General features: G+C 41.5%; 1 protein-coding gene across 4 annotated transcripts; it reads left to right on the forward strand.

The window, feature by feature from the left end:
• The first annotated feature begins 967 nt into the window (after positions 1–967).
• Positions 968–23,125, forward strand: NFYB (nuclear transcription factor Y subunit beta). Of its 4 annotated transcripts, none has more exons than XM_050946171.1 (7): positions 968–1,084; positions 12,683–12,776; positions 13,680–13,810; positions 16,788–16,985; positions 18,978–19,059; positions 21,751–21,830; positions 22,035–23,125. In XM_050946171.1, exons 2-7 carry the CDS (start codon positions 12,683–12,685, stop codon positions 22,065–22,067), a joined length of 618 nt encoding a protein of 205 aa, XP_050802128.1. In that variant the 5' UTR covers positions 968–1,084; the 3' UTR covers positions 22,068–23,125. The 4 variants fall into 4 exon arrangements, with proteins under 4 accessions (XP_050802128.1, XP_050802118.1, XP_050802100.1 ...); XM_050946161.1 differs by having other exon boundaries at positions 1,016–1,112; XM_050946153.1 differs by lacking the exon at positions 968–1,084 and adding an exon at positions 1,490–1,915.
• Positions 23,126–23,339: the final 214 nt, after the last annotated feature.

Here is a 23,339-nt window from a genome sequence, read left to right on the forward strand (position 1 = left end):
CACAAAGATCTTAAAGCCGCAGAGCAAAGCTAATAGTGCATCCCTTATAGTAATAAGGTAGCAAGTGATAAAACAAGCTTCAAAATAAATGGAGAGGAGGAAAAATACATTCCTGAGGGCTGGATAGTTATTGACTGTTTAGATAATACTTGCAAAACACTTTCCAAAAATTAATGAATTAATTCTCACAACACCCAGCAGCTAGGATGAAATTCAAGCTGCACAAAATGTTTGCAATGAAACATAAAGTCATGCAAAATGGTTTCATTTTTTATTAAAAATTTGAAACTCAGACCAAACCTATGAACCTTTTGAGTGAATCTGAGTTCTTGTGTTATGGTTTTATATCTACCTATATCTAGATAGATATACACACAAACACATACAATTCATGTTTTTTTCCAAGTGGAAAGGTGTGGGTTTGGGTGAGTTTTGCATGCCTAGGTATGTATGAATTTTCTCATGACTGATGCAAAAGAAAATGTTAACAAAAGCTCTTGTAAAGTATAACGAGAGTTTCACACAACTTTAAGTAATGTCATTCTTAGTGATCAACAATTAATAAATAAATACTATCTCCAGCTTAGAAATGGAGTGTCCAACACATCCCTCCTCTTACACAGGCACTCAATGCCCAGACAATTCGGTTTACAACGGCCATGTGTATAAACGGATGCGTGAGGGAGCTGCACGGGGTCCACCCCACTGAAACCCACATCAGAGAAACCCCCACGTGTGTGTGTAAATGGTGGTGGGGAGAGCTGTACAGGGTCTACCCCACCGCCCCCAACTGAGACCCCCTATCAGAGCGACCCCTGTCTGAGGTGGGGTCAGTGCGTCTGAGGGAGCAACAACCTCCCCCCGCTCTGGCCCCGCGTATAAAGGCGAAGGCGAGCGGCGGCGGGAGGGAGTCCGCGCGGCGGGAAGAGCCGAGTGTGGCGGGGCTGGAGGGGAGGCGGCGCGGAGGGAGGGCAGGCCGGCTGCGGGAAGCGGGGCTCCGCGCTGGGACTGGTTCCTTCGCAGCCATTTTCTGTCCAACCAAACAGCCGATTTGCGGAGGGAGCCAACCAGGGCCGCACTGGAGGTTTGTGCCTGGCTCCGGCCAATGATTGGTAACCGGTTCCACTGCAGGCTCGAATGAAATGTCCGTCTCCCTCCCCGGGCCCCGGCGCCGCCGCCGAGGGGACCAGGAAGTGGGGAGAGGAGCCCGGGCCCCGCCAGCGCCCGCTCGCCTCTTTGTGCGGCCGGAGCCGGGACGGGCGCGGCCGGAGCCGGCAGGGGCAGGCGGAGGGAGATGGGACTGAAGCCGCCCCCCCCTCCCGCTGGCCCGGGTTTTGGGGGCACCGCGGCCGCTACTCTGGCTCCATTTTGTGGGCCCGGGCGGCGGGAGCGCGGCTCCCCGGGCTGCCCCTGCTCCGCACACGGGTGAGGGCCCCTGCGCCGCCCCGGTCACAGCGGGGGTTGGGAGCCGCGATCCCCCTTTGCCCGCCTCCGGGGTCCCCTCGGCCCTGGCTGCGGTGCCCAGCAGCGGGGCGGGAACGGGGATCTCCCCCGTCAAACCCCGGTCGTGTCCCCTTTGCTCCCTCCCCCGCCCTGCAGCGGGGTGACTTGGGTCTCCGCGGATTGGGGGCCGCTTGTGGGATTTTAGGCGGGGAAGGGGCGACCTTTTCTGCCCACCCTCGGCAGCCCCGGCCACGGCTGCTGAGCGTGCGGGAAGTCCGAGCCCCTGATGCGGCCACAGCTGCTCCCCGACCTCCAGCTCCCCCGCCCCCCGCAGTTCCGACTTTGTGCCCGTCTGCGGACTGGGAGGATGGCGGTGTTGGCGTGGTGCGCATCTCGGTGATCCTGGGATCAGCTAGGACAACTAGGCTCCTCTGCATGGGCACCCAGCAGCTAACCTTGCAGTCCTCTCACGGTAAAAAATCCCTTGAAAGTGCTCAGCATGAGTAAGGCGCATAGGGTGAGGCCCGAAAACACCAGGATGTAGTGAGAGGATCTGAGTAACCAAGCAGGAGCATCAGATTCCACAGTGTTGGGCAGTGACACTTCAGTTAATGGATTTTACAGTGTGTGTGTGTCGCGCTCTCTCTCTCTCTTTTTTTTTTTTTAACATACTCAACTCTCATAGACAAAATGATGGTATCTTGAGTCTGTGGGTAAACCATCCCCTCAGGATGAGACAGTAAGTGATGGGGAGAGGGGACTCTCCCTCCCATTGTGGTGCCTTCCAGCAGCTACAGTTAATACTGAAATGACAGCTAGACTTCTGAACAAGCTTATAAAAATAAACTTTCCTAGGTGTTTAGAAACTTGAGGTGAACCAACCAATAGACAAGAAAGGAAGTCTGGTAAAGCAGGTTTGATCTTGATTTAGGGGATTTTGGCTGAATTCATAAACCTTATTTAAATGTAAAGATTTTCCTTTTGTGTTTGTAACTCAGGCATAGCTGTGTTCAAGTGCATAAGAAGAGGGAAGTGAAATTTATGAGGCCAACAAGACTGAGTGAAGTGCAAAAGTAGCTAATAACAAATGGTGACTACTAACCTAAATCTGAAAACATTTCCATTTTAATAGACAAGGTGGGTGAGGTAATATATTTTATTGGACCAACTTCTGTTGGTGAGAGAGACAAGTGCTCAACTTTACACAGAGCTCTTCTGTTCTTGCTCTGTGTAAGTTCAAAAGTGCTCTCTAATAGCCTGGGACCAACATGCTACAACACTCCATTTTAATAATCAGCTGTAAATTGTTTTACACGCTTAAATTTTAAGGTGCATTACCCCTGTCTTTAGCTCCTTTTATGTGCTAGCCTTTGGTGCCATCTTGAAACAAAATTCAGGCTGACCCAGAGAGCAGAGTGCTGTAGACGGTTTAAGAATAACTTGGAAAAGAAAACAAATGTAAAGTTCCAGTAACATATCAAAGACTAGTACTGTATATGACTCTTTAAGCTTGCAAATTTTGTAGGCCACTCCAAAAGTGTAAAACTGCAAAGAAACTTAATCAGATTCTACTACTTCCCTTTTTTGTGGCCAAGTCTCACTTAAATGCAAGTCCTTGCTTCTGTAAATAAGATTTAATGTAGGAGTCTTAGAAGGCTGTGAGAGTGGCATGGTTGTATTGATTCTTTGGGGTATTCTGGGCTATTCAGTCATAGATTACAAGACTGTATCAGATAAACTAAGGCCACCCTTCATCCTTGAATGTCTTATCATTTTATTCATAATTATCTTTGCCTCGCTGACAGGAAAACATACTGTATTTTTAAAAAGTTAATTGGGATGCCTTTTCTGTCAAAAGAAGCAGTAGCCAAAAGGCAAAATGGAAGGAGCATATTGGGGTACTAGCACATATAACAACAGCTATACTGTGGAAGAACTGTTTTCATGTGCAGCTGTTAGAATGGATTTCCTGAACAGCGTGTACACTTTTTCACTGTGCCAGCCAAACTCTGCTATATAATAGATTATCCCATCTGTATTGCATCTGTTTTAACATATTGGGGAAAAGTATTTGTAAGGCTCAGGAAAATCCAGGGTGGTCTGATCCTAAATCATTAATTCCCAAGATGTAAAAGCAGCAAAGAATCCTGTGGCACCTTCTAGACTTACAGAGGTTTTGGAGCATGAGCTTTCGTAGGTGAATGCATCTGATGAAGTAGGTATTCACCTACGAAGGCTTATGCTCCAAAACCTCTGTTAGTCTATAAGGTGCCACAGGATTCTTTGCTGCTTTTACAGATCCAGGCTAACATGGCTACCCCTCTGATACTTAATTCCCAAGATGGTATATCAGCCACTTGTTGATGGTCTGGAGAGAGCTGGTTGGTTATGTAGTATTGGCTGCTGGCATTTTGAGCTGCTAACTAGACTAAAAGAAGCTAAAAATAAATAATAAAATGCTGGTATTACCCTTCTATATAAATAATTTGCAGTAGTTGCCATATAAATGATATGTGATTGCCAGTGGGAGAGGAGTCTGTGTGTGATTGTGGATAGGGGAAGTTCTACACAGCTGTGACTGGCAAGAGGACAGTAGTCCATGACACTCTACTAAGATGTGGGCTATGGTATAGAAATAGCTTTAATCCCTAACTTTAATCAAGACAATTTAACTGTTTTAATCAGGATTTAAAAATGGATAAAAATTGCTAATCAAATTTTTATTTGATCTTAAAATTGTTGGGTATCACACCTGAAATCGTTCTGTGATTAAACAATGAGGTTATTGCATTATTCAGACTCTTTATTTTTAATTACCTTTGTAACTTATTTAGAAAGTGTCTGTTTTAGGATTAGTGCCAAGTAAAAATAAGTGGAAGTTATTTATTTATTTATTTACTAAATAGAGTTCATCAAAATGTATAAGCCACATTATTAGAGTTAAACTGAATAGATCAGCATGTTAGAGTATCTAGTATTGGCCGAAAATAAGTCTCCTGAATTAGTCTTGGAAAATTCTACTTGCTCTTTGCTTGAGGTGAAGAAATCATTTTTCGTATATGTGTGAAATATTTTTAAATATGATAAAAGACAAATAGCCTCTGCCCTGACTTACAATTTTAACTAATGGGGAGGAGGGAACAAAAATAATGGATCACAGTACAAAATGAAGGATATTTTTATTTAAGTAAAGGTACTAGGACAGTTTATTAAAATATTAATTGAATGTCTTTAAAACATTTCAAACTGTGTGTCTGTGCTTGTGCTGATGGAATAGATGGGACTGAGAGCTGCTGGTGCAGCCTCCTCTTCAACACTGCTTATCTGTTTCAGTCTCTGCAAAAAATATAGGAACTGCACAAACTTTTTCTTAAATAGCTTGTATAAGCTCTGATTTTTTCCAGTTCACATCTCTTCTCCCCACATACACCCTCCTTTCTCCCTCCCCATCCCCTACCAAAAAATCCAAAAACCCACGAAAGAAATGACAGAAATTGTGCCTGATTCTTCTTGGTGTCCCCCACCACTCTCATACCAAGCCACTCATTTTTGTGTCTGTTTCAACAACAAGAAATGTCTGTTGTTAGGGCCTGTCCATACTGCAACTGTAACCATGCTAGTGTACAAGTTAACTGGCATAAGTGGCTTCTGTTATAACACTTTTTATGTATAGTGTGGATGAGCCTACATGGAGGGAACCTCTTACAGCCTAGATTAGGGGTGGGCAAACTTTTTGGCCCAAGGGCTACACTGGGGTTGCAAAACTGTATGGAGGGCTGGGTAGGGAAGGCTGTGCCTCTCCAAACAGCCTGGCCCCTCCCACTTCCTGCCCCCTGTCTGACCCCCTCAAACCCCTGACCATTGAACTCCCACCCTGCTCCTTGTCCCCCAACTGCCCCCTCCTGGGAACCCTGCCCCTAACCACTCTTGGGACACCTTCCCCAGGACCCCACCCTCTATCCAGCTCCCCCCCCACTCCCTGTCCCCTGACTGCCTCAACCCTGATCCACACCCCTGCCCCTTGACAGGCCCCCCCCGGACCCTGTGCCTATCCAGCCCCACTCCCGTTCCCTGACCCCTATCCACACCTCTGCCCTCTGACAGGCCCCTGGGACTCCCACACTTATCCCACCTGCCCCTGCCCCCCCACCGCCCAGAACCTCTGCCCCATCTGACTGCTCCCTGTCCCCTGACTGCCCCAATTCCTATCCATACTCCAACCCCTTGACAGCCTCCCAGGACCCCACACCTATCCAACCCCACCTGTTCCCCGTCCCCTGACCCCTATCCACACCCCCGCCCCCTGACAGGCCCCTGTGACTCCCATGCTTATCCAGCCCTCCACTCCTGCCCCCCAGAACCTCCACCCCATCCAACCGCCCATTGCTCCCTGGCCTCTGACTGCCCCCTGGGGATCCCGACCCTTTATCCAACCCCCACCCCCGCAGCCCCCTTACCATGCCGCTCAAAGCGGCATGTCTGGCAGCTGCACCACCCGGCTGGAGCCAGATACGCTGCAGCTCCGCTCAGCAGGAGTGCGCAACTCCTCCGCCCAGAGTGATGCATGCGTGGCTGCAGGGGACTGGGGACAGTGGGGAAGGGGCCTGGGGCTAGCCGCCTTGGCCAGGAGCTCAAGGGTCAGGCAGGACAGTCCCGCATTTGCCCACCTCTGGCCTAGATGCTGAATAGCAGCAGTGAAACTGTCTGATCTAGTTAATGTCACTCTACAGCTATTAGGGAAGGCATTGAGCATCAAAGTGAATAGAAATGCTTCAGATGCAGGAAGAACACAGGGTATCCATTCACAAGCTGCAAATGTATAAAGACTTTAAACATTGTAATAAAGTAATTCTATAGAAATTGATGGAATAATGTCCTCTCTCCCCATCCCATGCACATGCTTGTTAGGCAAAGTTTTTTACTCTAAATTGATTGAGTGGACTATTCAAGCTCTTGTCTAGTGATTATATTACTAAGACTCTAGGGTTTTCAAAATACAGTGAATAAAGATAAAGGGAAACCTCAGGATTTGGGTTAAATCAAGTACAGCAACTGAAAAAGATAAAGAAAGCTCAGCAAACTTATTCTAGTCCCTTCCCTTCCAGTGCAGGATTATTGCTTACATTGTTTACTTTATTTTTTCTAGTTTAGATTTAAATGTCATACAAGGCCTGCTGCTTAACTTCCTGTGGGAGATCATTCCAATCTTACAAATCACACTGCTAGGGAGTGTTCCCTGTTTTTAAGGCAGATTTTTCATTTCCTGTTATTCTTAGTTATGCATCTTTTATTGTACTGTGCTAAATTTCCTCTCCCCTCCTTGGTATTCACAATTCTCTAAAGCTTGTAGGCTTATGTCCACTGAGCCAAGGCACAAATATTCCTTACTCTTTCCTTCCAAGTAAATCCTATATCCCATTTAAGTTTTTATGATATTGAGGTGTTCTGAACTGAGTTTAGTATTCTAGGTGCAGTCTCAATAGGGCATTGCTGACAAGGAAATAATGCATACTGCTCCAGAACATCTTTATGTGCAGCCCAGAACCTCATTTTTTTAATGCAATATGATACTATAAGTTCACATCTAAACTAATTTGCTGTCCACTATTACCCTTGAGTCTCATTTAGTACAATTCTGAATGCCTGCCTGCCTTGCCTCCTTCTCTTGAATTGTCTTCTTCAGGTATTTTAATCTCCATTTTCCCCAGCAATTTCACTTAATTCCTGCTATTTTTAACTCTTTAAGATCTCTTTGCAATATTTCTGTCTTCAGTGGTGTTTGCAAAACATCCCTGACTATTTACATGCAAATTACTGTACTGTTTACTTCCAAATCATTGACAATCTCAAATCAGAATGGAACTAACCTGACCACTTCAAATTCCCAATTCATGACTCTGAGTTTGATACATTATCCCCATTATCTTTATTTGTGCTCGCTCCATTTGCTTGTGTTGCTGTCCAAGCCAGTCTGTTTTTTCAAGTCATTTTTCAAACAGGCTCTAGAAATGTCGAATGTAGCTGTATTTTTATTGCATAGGTATGCAATCCATTATATTAATTAAACAAGGAGTCTGGTGGCACCTTAAAGACTAACAAATTTATTTGGGCATAAGCTTTTGTGGGTAAAAAAACCCATTTCAGATGTGAAGTAGAGGGTTTTTACCCACAAAAGCTTATGCCCAAATAAATTTGTTAGTCTTTAAGGTGCTACCAGACTCGTCGTCGTTGTGGATGCAGACTAGCACGACTACCCTTCATACTAAATTCAGTATTTTTGAGGCTCCATGTATGATGCCATTATGTGACCACACAAACAGGGAAACATGCTCCTTTTTATTAAAAAGGATATCATAGAATCCCAACTTGGTAGGAACACAGTAGAATTCCCCTTGTGCAGGATTTGAATCCTTGAAGTCAGGACAGAGTTTTCAAAGATGCCAAGTCCCATTTTCAAAAAGAATTTAAATGCATAAGTAATCTTTGAAAGCGGGATATAGGCTCCTAACTTGCATAGGCACTCTTAAAATTATTAACCAAGGTCTAGTTCTCCTTTTAGATGCTTATTGATGTTCTGAAAATTAGTACTCACTTGCAGCAATGGCATAGTTGCATTGTTGTTACCAGAAGTATCAGTCTGACAGGAGTCACTGCCCTTCTCCACCACACTTTGTCAATGAGTCAGATTGCTGTATGCTGGGGACATTTCTCTGGTACGTTGAACTTTGATGCATTTTTAGAATAATTTCAGTTTAAAACTGGATGCTTTTGAATTATTTTGTAGCCGGTTAACATAGCTGTATACTGCAGTGCTTTATTGTTGCATAAATCAGGTCATGCTGTATAGAATATGAGTCTTGTACTGAGCTGACTTTGAGCGTGTTAAGTAAACACTTATGGTGATCTTAACCCCAATGACAGATTATTGTAAATTTAAATGATAATTTTAAACAAGTCTTGAATTTAAAACTCCAGTATTTTATTCTGACTATCCACTGTGACCGAACTGTTAGTAGCAGCCATCTTTAAACAGGCTCATGTTAATGTCAGGAACAGAACCAAAAGAAACATTAGTAGGGTGTCATGTTAGTGTAGTATCTCTTCTCTGGATACCTGGATCCAGATGGCTTAAGCAACAATTGAAATTTAGTTTTTCTTTCCCTCTACACCTCAAAACCATGAAACAAATAGTGTTTACTCCAGAAAGGTTTAGGAATGGATTAAGACAGGATCATGAAAGTTCCAGTTGAACTATGAGGGAAAATTCGAGAGCCTATGTCTGCTGTTCATCTAACTCTTATAAAAGTGAAGATACAAGGCCCTAAGCATAAAAATTCATCCATAAATAAGGAATATTCTTTAAAATTTTTCTGTTGAAATGAGAAAACTATGAGAAGCAGTCTTGATGTCTTTGGGTAGAACATCTAATTTAAAAGTCCAAATTCCACCAGTTCCAACCAATGGAATACATTATCTTCTTGGGTCTTATCTACACTTCAACTTTTTTCTCAGAATTTCCTCCCCCCATTACTACCAAAAGTCAGTTGTACTAATCATATAATCAGTAAAATCATTTGTATAGGCACTGACATTTTACCCACTGTGTCCAAAAGACCTTGTTCTGAGCAGAGTTAGGCAACACTGCCTCAAATGTTGATGGCTTTCTCGTGCCCTTTCTATATGTTAATGCTTGCATCATTACCACAAGTGGGGTCGTACAGGTGGTAGCAAGAGTAAGGTGGGGATTTTTTCCCCTGTGCAGGTTGGGGGAGGAGGAGGAGAGTCATCATAAACTCCATCTTGTTTTGTGTTAATTCCACTTTTCAGGGACTCCACTTTTTATTGTTATCTTCACTTTGGAGTGTGACCTTCATGTGGTATTGCATCCTCTTTTGTGGACTAGAGCATCAATGTTTGTAGTACAGACTTGACACAAATTGAATGACTGTCTGTGAAGATGGCACAGAGCAATCTTCAACAATCAGCCCATCCAGAAGAACAATGAACTCTACGCAGAAGCCTAGCTGGAAAAGTGGCTGATGATCCTTAACCTAGGCACATGGCCAAAGGGGTCAGAGACTTTATTCAAGAGGGAATGCTGTCTGTGAAAGGGGCGGGGGATGTCAGACTAGTGCCACACTCAAGAAGACCAGGCTAAGGAGAGAAGAGGCAAGAAGGGCTGCCCAGTCTAAGGATGCTGATCAAACCAGGAGTCGCAGGAGGGATGAGATCAGACTGGGGAATGTATTCAGTACTATTGTTTTTCAAAGATCTGTAACTCAAGTGATTATTTTAAGAGTAAAGTGTCTATGGTTAAGACATTCCTTTACTAAGTCTGTATTCCTTGCTTGCCTGCCTGCCACATTGTCTTGGAAAGGGTTGACACAGTGTGGTGGAACTCTGAGGAGCATATATAAGCACCTGAGGCGTAGGTGGGCTGGGGTGTGAGGTCACTGGGGTGTGGGGGCAAAGTGCCCAAGAGAGATGTCAGACAAGTATCTTCACCTTGGAGTGTCTAAAGACCCAGGGCTAGGAACAGTAACCAGTCACTGTCCAGACCCAAATTGCTTAGAAACATGTGGTATCCAGTAGTTGTGTTCACTCACAATGCTCCCTGCCCAGAGAGAGGGACTCGGCCAGGTTGCGATAGACACAATCTTCATGTGGTTAAACTAGCAACATTATTAATCTTGTAATTCCTATCAACATAGTTACAAGGTTGCTTCTTCGTTTCAGGTTGGATTCATCCACAGTAGATATACTAGCACCCCTGTTACTATAACAGCCAGCACTGGTGCAGTTTGACCTGTTCTAAGCTGCCGATGTAGACAGGTCTCAAACATTTTCATCTTGATTGCTATCACTAGTGAGAGTTATCAAGTATCTGCAATATTGCTGATGGTTGCAGTAAGATGAGTACTCAGTCTGGTATAGAATATATACTTGAAGAAAATCCTTTCTGTGGACATAAAGATCCATGACGTAGATCCTTCTGTAGGATCAGTTGTAAGACTGCTTTTCATTCTCATTAAGGAGAAATTCAGATGTGAATGGTTGGGTTTTTGTTAGCCAATGACTATGTAAGATTAAACAAGAAACAACAGAAAAAAACCACAACAAACAAGGTTAATTAAACTCCTGAAGGTAGGAAACATTTACTTTAATTCCCAGATATGGAAATTGTGATACAGCGTGTATCTTGCTGAACATTAAATAACTGGAATTAATTTTTAAGTGAATATCATAGACAGCATCCCAGCTATCACACTTTATCTAAAATGGTTGCCTGGAACTCAGCTATTCCTCCGTAACAAGGTGATGAAGATGAGTGTTTCTGCTTCCCTACAGTGAAAGCAATGAAGAAGTCCTAGTACACCAGTGTTACTCAATTGACCACCTGTGCACTCTACTAAAGTGGATTCCTTGAAATAATGCCAAATTAAATTTTAGAATTTCATACATTTTATTAATACTGATTAAAATTACCATACATTGTTTGCAGTGTAAGTCATATTACAGATGTAATCTTACTGTCATGGCTGCTAGCACATACTAACAGCCAGAACTGCTTGACATTTTTCAAATGAATTTTTCATTGAAATCAGCCTTTTATGCAAAGAGCATTTTTTCATGAAAACAGTTTCAAAATGTTTCATTTTTTTTTAAAAAGCTTCTGATGGAAACTTTTAAGTGAAAAGACTTTCTGCTTGTTTTGAGAAACTTTCAAATTGGCATGTCTGCCGGGGAAAGGGGGGAGGGAATCACCAGTGTTGCCCAGGCAAATTTTAATTCCATGATGGGTGGTGGTTTTGTTTTTTTTTTTTGGTTCCCTCCTGCCCCCCCCAATTGAAAAATCATCCAAAAAATTTTAAAATAGTTCTGCAGAAAAATCAAACCGTTACAACAAACAGAATGAAAGGCGTGTCTGAATTTGCAGAAATTTCCATTACTTTATTTGGTAAGCTCATGACAGAAATTAAGGTGAAGCCATTTGGTCTGCATACAACCCAGAGCTGCTGGTCTGTGTCTGCTTCAGAATTAAGCCAGAGGTCATTGAGACCAGGAAGCATACATGGTGCAGACAGAACATCCAGAAAATTATAAGCAAATGGCAATTTTCAGTGTGACTTGGTCAAATCTGGACGTATTTTCATGGGGACAGCAAAAGAAACCTCTGTAGCCCCAGGACTAACTCCCAATCAAATTTTGAGTTCTTGCTCCATACCAATGAGGCTTTACAGGATTTCTCAACCAGTGGGTTGCAGCCCAAAACTGGGTTGCCCGTATGTGTCAAAGGATGGCAAGGGGGCCAGGTCCTGCTTCTGGGGGGAGGAAGAGGGTGAGAGATACTGGGGTAAGAAGTTGCAGATTTTTGCCCTGCTCTCACTCTGCAGGGGTGCATCCTACCGCTCTCGTCCTGCAGGGCCAGCTGAGCTCAGGTTCTAGCATTGAGTGTTGTGACTTGGTATGAAGGGCCACAGCGTCACTCAGGTTTGCCCCAGCTGCTGCTCCACCATGATGATGGGCAAGCCAGGCCAAATTTGAGCAAGTGGTGCTGTGATCCTTTGCATCATTCACAAATTTGGCCTGGCTAGACCTGAATAGCACTGCAACCCCAGAGATTGCAATACCCAGAACAGGGAGCTGAGTCCAGATAGCTCTGCAGGACAGGAGCTACTGCTGTGGTATACAGAGTGTATTTATTTAGTACTTAATATATATACTATATATCGTTAGTAAGAAATGTTTTAGTAAGCCAGATGGTTTTTGCACTAAAACTATTTACTGGGTCATGACAGGCCATAAAGATTTACAAATGGGTCCTGAGTTCAAAGGATAGAGAACCACTGCTTTAGAATTCCTTCTTAAAAGTTGGCAAAATTACCTATGTTTCCATATTCTCATTCTCAACTGGTTGCAGAGTTTTTGCTGAAGCTTTCCTCCAGAAACTAGCCTGAGACAGAGGCCAAACATGGAAAACTTCAGCCCACACAGTTAAATGTAGCTTCCTATAAGTTTAAATGTGAACAAGCTACTGAAGCCAAAGCATCTCAGATCAAATTCAGCCTTAACTGAAGAGCAATGGACACCGTTTTTAATAGGAAAGTGCTTGTTTATGCCAGGGCTGAATTTGGCCCCTTACTTTCAAGGTAACTTAAATGAATCTACTGCTAAGCAGTAGCATTTGTGGTATACTAGAGTACATGATTGATTTTTTTTTTGTTTTGTTTTGTTATAGATGGACGGTGACAGTTCTACAACAGATGCTTCTCAGTTAGGAATTGCTGGAGATTACATTGGTGGTAGTCACTTTGTAATACAGCCTCATGATGGTAAGAAACCTACCAGTTAAAGTGGAAGTTTGTCTGTCTTAGCATAATACTATTGAGTATTATAATGTCCTGTCACTTCTTGTCTAACTCGTCCATTAATTCTCCATCGTTCGTGAAGCTAAGCATTGGTATTTATCTGCATTCATGATGACTCCCTGCATATAATTCAGTCTTGATCAATTTGAAAATGGGTTTGCAACTTTCAATGTTAGCATTGGAGCCCCTTTGAAAGCAATCTAGTGTTCTGGGAAAAAGAAGTAATCCACAGGAACATGCTCTACACTGACCTGTAATGGGGTGGTGTGTGTGAAACATCAGAGGATGTTGCTTGCCTCTTTGCTGGAAGAGGAATGTCTCTTTTTAAAAAAAAAAATTAAAAAAAATTAACATTGTTCAACAAACAAATTAAATCTTAGTGTTTGTGAAGTTGGTATCCAGAAGAACAATATTGGATGTGTCCATGTGTAATATATAAAAATAATACATATGGGTGAGGTGTGATAGAAAACAACTTTCCTAGGCACCACAATGTCATGGAAGCATGTGTTGATTTTTTTAACAACTCTGGACCTTTCAGGGCTGTAAGCAAGTGTGGTACTCACTTGGAAGTTGGGAATCTCCCATGTTAACTCTTGTTAAATCTTAAACCTCACTGAATATTGCTAGTCATCTATTTCAGACCAGTATCATTTTCTTTTGCTGTTGCAGATGAGGTTTGAAATTTCACTTTTGGGGGATGATAAGAGGGAACACTTCAAATAGCTGCCATTAAAAAAAGCTTGCTACAGAAGTTGATCAGAGGTTTGGAATATTAATAGTCCTGGATTAATAAGTAGAACACAGTAAGATGATAGAAGGTGCTTGACAAATGCACCCAATACTAACTTTTCTTTATTTTGCTAGACACGGAGGACAGTATGAATGATCATGAAGACACAAATGGCTCAAAAGAGAGTTTTAGAGAACAAGATATATATCTTCCAATTGCAAATGTGGCAAGGATAATGAAAAATGCCATACCCCAGACAGGAAAGGTAATATCCATGCCTAAATCCAACAGGGCTGTTCTGCTAATGAGAACAGATTCATGTATTGCGTTCATTCTTCGGTTAGGCAAACGTGGGTTCCAGTACAACATCTCCATCTTCAGTTGCTGAAACTGTACACTTGCTCTTTGAGAGCAAATTTTTTTGGCCAGGTTTCCCAAAATTTATTTTGAACTATATTTGAGTTACAGGAATCCAACAATTAAAAGATTAAAACTGCTCTTTTGCATAAAAAATATAAACTACTTATTTATTCATCCATATTATGGAGTCTATAGCGGTGATGTTTGGTAGTATTTTTTTAGACACGCAGATTGTATATAACTGTCACATAAGAGCGGATTTATTTGGTCAAAAATAGAGGCTAATATTTGAGCTGGCTTGCTTAGACCTTATCTAAACACAAAGGTTGAAGCAGGTGTCTAAATCAGTTTAAACTGGTGCAAACCCCGGCGTGGACACACTTAAACAGGCTAATGAGATTGTCATACAATTTAGCAAACGTAAATTACTGAAGTAGCCAGGTCCAAAGTAGGTTTTGTGTTTTATTAGTATCTACAGTGCTTTACGTAGACTAAGAATGTTTTAAAAATAGCCACCAGACGTTCACTCATAAAAGTTTTCAGGCATGATGGCAATCAAATATTAAGAACTGTAAAACTTGTAGGAAAGAGATTTTTTTTTTTTAATTGGAGTGCAGGGAAATTGGAATGAGTGAGCCAGTTTGGATGAAATAACTTCCTTCTCAACCATCTGAGGAAAAATCTAGTTTTTCATCTTTGAACTTCTGTATTTCCAGAAGCAAGATGCCAAAATGCCATTACGTAGGATTTGGAGTATAGCTTATTGCTCTTGTCTTGCTGCAGAAGCTTTCCTTTACATTGGTACAGCTTACAAAATAATCAGACAGCTTGCAAGACATTAAAGTATAACCTGGCATAGGCAAGCCATGGCAGTCATGGATGCTTTCAAAACCGCTGTGTGTTCCAGTGTAAGATAGTTATATTCATTAATCTTTTCTTTATGCCAGATTTTCAGAAGTGCTCAGCACCCGCAGTTGAGGTCAGGTTTGCAAAAGAAGTTGGCACATTGAGTGCTAAGCTATCTTGAAAATCTGGCCATAAATATCACAATGGGAGCTGCTGACACCAAGTGTCTAGATGCTTGAAAATTATGTCAGAGAAAATATGGGGTTCTGAATAAAGATTACTCTGAGATACAAAGGTTCCTTCTACATATTCCAGCTAGAATAGATTTGTCACATATGAACAAGCATCAAATAAGGATAATCCTTCAGTGGATTCTTGCTTATTTACTTTCTTAAATACTCGGCTATAGCACCCCTCTGCTATTCTAAATCACACAATTTATTTTTAATGGGTTAAAAAACTTTGACTCACTCAATTTATTCTTGGCAGGAGCATATCTGTTTATTCACTTGAATGCTTGTTTAGAAAACTTAAGAATATTAAAAACCACTACAGAGGCTTGCTGCCGAGCAAACTGAGTAAGCACAAGTTATGAATCTGATTAGGATAAAATATCCCTGGCTGAGCTGCAGAAACTTACTTCTGGAAGGCCTGAGATAAAGACTCAATGGCAAAGTGAGCAAATTAAAGGAGAATAGAAATTCGGGAAGATGCTTTGTCCCACAAGACATCATAAAGTGCTGTCCAATCAGATTCATCATAACTCCAATTTCATACCTTTCTTAGTTTCCATTTCCAGAGGGCAGGGGCGGCTCTAGGTATTTTGCCGCTCCAAGCACGGCAGGCAGGCTGCCTTCGGCGGCTTGCCTGCTGGAGGTCCCTGGTCCCGCGGATTCAGCGGCGCGCCTGTGGGAGGTCTGCCAAAGCCATGGGACCAGCGGACTCTCCACAGGCATGCCGCCGAAGTCAGCCTGCCTGCTGCTCTCATGGCGACCGGCAGAGCGCCCAGGGCCGGCGCTTCCATTTAGGCAACCTAGGCAGTCGCCATGGGCACCAGGATTTGGGAGGGCGGCATTTTGCCACCCTCGGCAGCAATTCGGCGGTGGGGGGGTCCTTCCGCACTCTGGGTCGTCGTCGGCAATTCTGCTGTGGGTCCTTCACTCGCTCCGGGACCTGCCGCCGAAGTGCCCCGAAGACCGGGAGTGCTGAAGGACACCCCCCTCCCCCCCCCCCCCCCCCCGCCGCAGAATTGCCGCCAACGACCGGGAGCGTGGAAGGACTCCCGCCTAGGGCGCCAAAAACCCTGGCGCCGCTCCTGAGAGCGCCCCCCGTGGCTTGCCATGCTGATGCCTGGAGCCACCCCTACCAGAGGGTTATAATACCATGAGATTCACTTTCACTTATAACTTATCAATTCAGATCTGACTGTGAATATAATGGCATGTGTCCAAAGAGAAGAAAGGGAAGCATGCAACCCACTAGTGTCTCTAAACTGTGTGCATATGTAACAGCTTGTACAGAATGCAGCTGTGAAATATTACAGAAGTTGTAGAGGTCTGTAGTGTCACCTGAAAGAGTAAAGACTATTATGTTACTACATTTAAAATGCTATTTTATCTGCATTTTACCTGGAAAAGTGGTGACATCCAGTGGCTGTTTTGCATATGCACACCAGTTTTGTTCATATATGCATATCACTTGTGGATAATTATTATGGAGATGTCCCCACATCTTCTAGTTTATCATTCTGATACTAAGAACTGGGGTACTACAGGTTTTTAGTGTAATTTTGCAAGACTCTCTGGACTAGTGAGCCTAAGAGCTTTAACCCACAAGCCTGATTCTGAGAGGGGCTCGACACCTCTAACTTCCAGTGAAGTCAAGGGCGGTTATGGCTGGCCAGCGCCTTTCAGGTTCAGATCTCTGAATTGAGCTTTGGGAACAGGTTTAGTAAGTAGAGCTTTAATTTGCAGTTCATTAACATGGTGAAGCTTAAGCAAACTTCAGGTGACTTTAGTAATGGTTTTTCTTACCAGATTGCTAAAGATGCAAAGGAGTGTGTGCAAGAGTGTGTAAGTGAATTCATCAGCTTTATAACATCTGAAGCAAGTGAGAGGTGTCATCAAGAGAAACGAAAGACTATCAATGGAGAGGATATTCTCTTTGCCATGTCTACCTTGGGATTTGATAGTTATGTTGAACCTTTGAAGCTGTATCTCCAAAAATTCAGAGAGGTTGGTAGCCTATCTTTCCACACAGGTTTAGACAAACTTACTGTGTTCAGTGTTGGCTCTTTTTTATCTCCATATACAGCTGAAAATGGTTCATTTGCACCATACCCCAGAATCTTCTGTCCAGTGACTGATGGCTTTTATCTCACATCATGTTCTATTCTGATGTAGACATGGATGTTACACATCAGAATAGAACATGACATGGGATAAAAACATAATTAAGAGTACTGGCAAACTTGCTGTTCCAAAGTAACTAAATTGTTCAACTGATTTTTGAAGAACCTTTCAAACATTATGGTAAAAATCAGTTTTTGTGCTCCTGTTAAGAACTCAGCCAGATCCTCAGCGCATTCAGTGGAGCTACACTTACTCACACCAGCTGAGGAGCTAGCCCACTACATTTTGTCAGATTTCATTTCTAATCTGGGAAGTGGAAAGGTATATTTTAACGTTACTTTGGTGACATGAAAACTTGTCAACTACATGCTTGTTTGAGCATATTTTGCTTAAGTTGTCAAGTACTTTCCAGTACCCTGTTTTGGCATTAAGATTTGCAGTTCTTATTGCAGAAGATACTTCAAGATTCAGCATATCCTCTAGTCTTCTCAGAATTTAGCATGAACTTCCTTCCTTCCAGCAACCTAAATTTCACGCAAAATAGAGCTGTCCTCTGCCTTTTTCAACCCTTTTTTTTTTTTTTTGGTGGGGGGGGGAGGGGAATCTGAACAGATTAATGTGTATTCTATTCCTTCACCCACCATCCCTCTGTGGCAGTTTATGCCAAAAGATGGGGAGTTTTCCTATGAGACTGTGGCATGAGACATTGACTCAAGAACTGAGTCTGTCCAAACAAGTTATAGGAACTTTCAGCTAATAAGATGCTTCTCCCTTCCTCAACATCCCTCCATTCTTCCCGCACACCAACACAGTATACAGAACACCCCATACGCTAACCCTCTTCCATGTGTTCATGTAGTGCTGTCTGAATGCTGGGTTAGCTTGTATGTTGCAGTAGCTCTTAAGAAAATTTTTAAGCCTGTTTGGCTTCAAACATCTTCTTTACAGTGACATTGATTACCCTATCAACTGTGTCAATAGGCTAATGGAGCTAGCATTTAAAATCTGGATTTGTTGGCTCTGGGTTTGCCTGTCAACTATAAATGATGTTCCCAGTCTCGTCTTCAGAGTACTATATAAAGGAAACGGCCCCAACTTTTTTTTTCCAATAAACGCATGGACATTTTGTCATTTATGTTAGTACTTGCCTTGATGTTTTCACAAAAAGCCTGGCTGATGAAACAGCACACAGTTCATCGGGTGCCTTAACTCATCATGCTGACCTCAGGTTCTGATTATATTGGATACTATGGGGAAGAAATCCAGTATCTTGGGTTTTAAAGTGACCTTCCTATTGTATGACATTGGCACTGTACATAATCACTTCCCACGGCTATTAGAAAAGGCATTAAAGCTATAGCATACAAATTAGTGGAACAACCCAACACTGCATCTTGTCTCTTTTCCACTTCATATCCCAAGAACTGTTCTAGAAAGTGTGTATATCCATGTATAAAGTGCAACAAATAAGCTTATGTAACCAGCATATGTTTGCCACATTTTGAGTACTCCTGGAATTCTGCAGTCTGCTGTGAATTCTAGGTGCAAAATGTAGACCTAATTATTCCTTGTGAGTTACCACAGAACTCTTACTTTTGCAGAATTTGAAGGATCTCCTATAAAAGTGCAGTCTTTGTACAAATCTCTTATGTAAGGAGTATAGCAAATGTTTAAACCAACTCTTCGAAAGCTCACTTGTGTATTAATATTTTAAAGAAACATTATAGTTGCAGTCCTTGGATGTTAGTGTCACACTTCTCATTACTGCATACAGGCTCTGTTAGCAGTTGTAAAAGTTCCCATTTTAGGAAACTAGGATGATGAGCAATCTAAGGTAACTATTATAATGCAAACATTTTCTGAATTTCATTCAAGGCAATGAAAGGAGAGAAAGGAATTGGAGGAACAGTTACAACTGCAGATGGTCTTAGTGAGGAGCTCACAGAAGAAGCATTTAGTAAGTAAACTTTTAAATTGCTAATTCAGAGCTCATTACTACTTTTATTTGTAGATCGTTAAAGGTTTCAGATTTGAGGAAATGTTAATCATCAGAATTTTCTTCTTAGTCTGACTCAGGCTCAGTTACTATCTGGGTGGGATCTAAAATAATCCAAATTTTCATTTGGGAAGTGTTGGGGATAACCTGCACTTAGATGCATTCATTGGAGTCAACGGAAGCTTTGTGCGCCTAGGATCAGAATTTATTCATCATTCATTTGATATTAACTTTGCAGTTGGTAATCATATCCAGTGGCACTAGGTTTAAATTCTAGTTCTAATGTGAAGTGCTTTGAGAGCATGAACTAGTGCTGTAATTTTTCATTAGATTTTAAAGAATATCAATTTTAAAGTTTTCTTATTTTCATAGTAGCCCATTCAAGCCCATATTCAATCTTCCTGCAAAAATGCATGGGAGGGAAGAAAGAAAATCACATTTTGTGGTGTAGAGTCTGCCAAAATGAAATTGAGGCTCCTCTCTGGTTCCTGTCCTTCTGAAACTCTTACTGTAAATAGAATGCACAGACTTTGTGGACATGGGGGAAAAAAAGACAGCTGTGGTCGAGGGAAGAAGAATCTTGTGAAACTGTTCTTTTCCTTTATGGCTCCATGGTAGCTTACTTCTCCATATCATGCAGTGGGGCCTGAAGGTTCATAGGGGTCCCTCAATTTTTTTTTAAATTTGGAACTAAGGCCTTGATAACAGTGGACCCCCCCTCCCCCCAGTTCATGAAACATTGACATTCACGGTTTAACATCAGAGGTCAGCAAATATAAAGGGTAACTTTCCAACAGCAACATTAAAGCCATTTTGTGCCTTCTGTATATTTTCTGTCATACATTTAAAGACAAACAGTAATGTGTATATCTATACATTTAGCAAGGTAAACAGGAATAGAAAATACTGTGTGCACAATGCCTTAACATTGCTATAGAAACCTCAACTCTTGCAGGTCCTGGTGGTTTGTTTGAATCTGAACTTTAGGCTTTTTAATCCTACCTCTGTTGCCTGCAGTAGCAGAGGACTGGACTCGATGATCCAGGGGTCATATGTAATTTCCCCAAGGGCTCATGTAAAGAAAAATGAGTGGAGAGAAAGCTAACTCAACTGCATGAAGGAGCCCTTTATGCAGGCACTGATGTAGTACTCACAGGAAACATTCCTATGCTTCTAGGAAGCTTGTGCTCCTAACAGCACCATTAGTGTGTGCGCTTACTAGAAGTACTGGCATAGCGCTTTCAAGAACTGGTGTGAAGACAAGATACACCTGTCAACTGTGTGAGTCTGCTGTCTGCTTCCCAAGTCTCTGCAAGATGCTCCCTAATCTGGAAGAAGAAGGCTGAAGAAATGCCTTGACACCTGCTCACCAATCATATTTCAGATTTCCCAGGCTCTTGAGGCTTCAGGACATTCTATGATGCAAAGCTTGAGTGGTTGGGAAAGTTACTGCACACGTGATTTAATGCCAGCATTAAAAATGGCAGTTTTGAAAGAGAATAGTAGGACTCGGCAGGGAGTAGGAGGCCCCTGGATAAGAACCAGCCGAGGCAGGACTAGGAGACAGAACCACTATCTCTTATAAAAAGTCATGTATGTTTGTGTAGAATTATCTTGTCTGAAGAGTTTAACTTTAGACTTAGTGTCTTTTGCATGTAACTTTTAGTTTGGGCACAACTTAATTCAATGAAAATCAATTTTTTTTACCAAATATGGTAAAGACCAAATTTAATCTCTCAAATGTAAGATGTTCAGCTCTGTCAAACATTTGGTTAAACTTCTTTTAAATGGGAAACTGATTTAGGGTGGTTCTGTTTTTGTCTCTTATCCTTATGTAGAAATGGCTGGACTTTCCAAACCAGCCCCTCACTTATTCTCTCCAAATGCAGAATATCAAAGTTATAACTGAATGTTTAGCCTTTTGTTTCCTAATGACTTCTGTAATAATTCTACCCTTTGATTGTCACAGGGCTTAGACCCACAAAACGATAATGTTTACCTAACAGGTTCTCCATTTAGTCTCTTGACTTCCACACCACATTTAGTCAGTTTAATAGTCAAAAACTTTTACTTCACTGGCTTCCTGTAGGTCACTCTGTGTTAAGTCCAAGCTCTTTGTCATGTCCTTCAGAGCACTGCACGATTCCATCCAAGCCTGCATCACAATTCTAATTGCAACCATTACCCTTACCACTGCCCCCATTTTCTCCACTAACAAATCCCATCTCTGTCAGGGCAGGGATAGTCTCATTGTGTCTTGAAAAGCATGGACTCCGTGCTCTAACAATTTTTTTTCTTAGAATTCAAGTGGCCAGTATGGTAAAGTCCACGTCACATTGGAAAGTAAAGCTGGTTTTTGCCTTCATACATCATCAGCAGTAAAAATTTTGCAAGCTGACTTCAGATCATGATTTGATGCAGAATAAAATCAGTTTCAGCTCTGCAGTGCTAATGGGAGCTAACTTGTTTTTGTCAGTAAACAGGTGTGAGTTTATAGTGCTCAGAGAGTAGATATGAGGAGGAAGGTTATGCCATAGTCCCTCTTACCATAACTGAACTTTCTGTTGTGAATGATAATATATACTTTAAACAAGCTTCTATGTATCCTGCAGTTTTGTTTAACTACCTTAACTAAAATGCTCTTTCTTTTAGCTAACCAGTTGCCAGCAGGTTTAATAACTACAGATGGCCAGCAGCAAAATGTTATGGTTTATACAACATCTTATCAACAGGTACAGTATCCTCTCATCTACTCTCTGTTGCTAAAATTCAAGGCCCTATTTCAGACCCCCCAGTCTGAAAGAAATGACAATAACTTGTATTTAGACCTTTGTCATGACTTTCTGACACTACGAACTGCAAGATTACTAAATGTGATACAGCTTCCGAGGACAGAAACTTGAAAGTAAGCTTTTGTTCTTTTTCCCCCTCTCTAGATCTCTGGTGTTCAACAAATTCAGTTCTCGTGATTTGAAGAAGGCTTTTTGGGAATGGAAGAGAGACAAGAAAGCTGTACAACTTGTGAAGGGAGACGTTAGTTTAAAATGACAGAGGAGAGAGTTGTCTCTTTGTACATTAAATAGCTGTAATGTAGCTACCTGAGGCTTGACTAATGGAGGTGTGAATTCTGACTCAAATCTTTTTCATGAATTTTTAAAAAAATTGGATATTAAGGGTATTAAAGTATTTTTGTTTTGTACAAGAGTTTGTTGCTCTGTATAACTCCTGTATGCATTGTATATTGCAATTTATTACTGTCAGATTTGTAGACAGTTTCTTATTTTCATATTGAATCATGTTACTTTTGTAATTCAGGTAAACAGCTGAGTTTAATTCATGTTTACCCTTTAAATAAAATAAGGGTAAAGTTCATTTTGAATGCAAGTTGCCTTTATTATAAAATTTGAATTGTTCTTGGTTATGTAAATTGTCTTGCATGTCTTAACTAGATTTTTAATGTTGACATATTTATTGAAAATTTGAAAGGGTTTTTTTTATGAAACTCTAGCAGCTCAAAAGAATTGTTAGAATTGTTTTTTAATGTAACATTAGAACTTAATGTTAATCCAGAAGCAAACAATTGTTAGATCTGTTGAAATTTAGATATCTGGTGCCCATCAACAGTGTTTACTATAATGCAATAGTTATTTGAGATAGCTACTACAGGCATTCATTAGGCTACTTTTACAATTATATTAACTTAACTCTGTACAGACTTCTGAAGAACAATTTGTTAAATTTAAAGTAGTCTTAGAGCTATTGAAATGCATGGTTTTTGGAAAGCCAAATCCCAAAATGTAACTGTTTCCTTGAGTATTATAGGAGGATTTTATAGTCCTGTGGTAAATGACCTCAATTTAACTTTTTAAACTGAAATATTATAAGGTTTGGTTTCCTGTAAGACTGTGGGAACTCTCAAATGTTTCAGAAATAGTGTGTACAGCGTGTGTGTGCACGTGTGTACATGCATATGCATGTGTGAGTGACTGAAATATGAATAGATGATAAATCTGAAATGAAAGACAAACATCTAGTTTGTTGTCTCCTTCCTGATTTTGCAATAAACTGTACCTAGATAATGTAATCTTGTATATTTAGTGAGCTGTTTAGTAACCTTGCTGGTTGGTGTGTTTTTTAAATAATTGGGTGAATAACCTTGTTAGATACTTCAGTGTCCTAGACTGTCTTGGTGTAAGGGTGGTAGTGTACTAGCATCCCTGTTATTCAGGCTGAGTTTGGAG

The sequence above is a fragment of the Gopherus flavomarginatus genome, chromosome 1, assembly GCF_025201925.1.
Source record: "Gopherus flavomarginatus isolate rGopFla2 chromosome 1, rGopFla2.mat.asm, whole genome shotgun sequence".
In the NCBI taxonomy this organism is placed as follows: domain Eukaryota; kingdom Metazoa; phylum Chordata; order Testudines; family Testudinidae; genus Gopherus; species Gopherus flavomarginatus.

Excerpts from the sequence above, each read along its gene's own strand:
- NFYB (XM_050946143.1), top strand. The coding sequence starts at position 1,138 with ATGAAATGTCCGTCTCCCTCCCCGGGCCCCGGCGCCGCCGCCGAGGGG. Across the intron at positions 1,916-9,270 it reads AACCTTGCAGTCCTCTCACG|GGACTCCACTTTTTATTGTT; the intron begins GTAAAAAATCCC and ends TCCACTTTTCAG.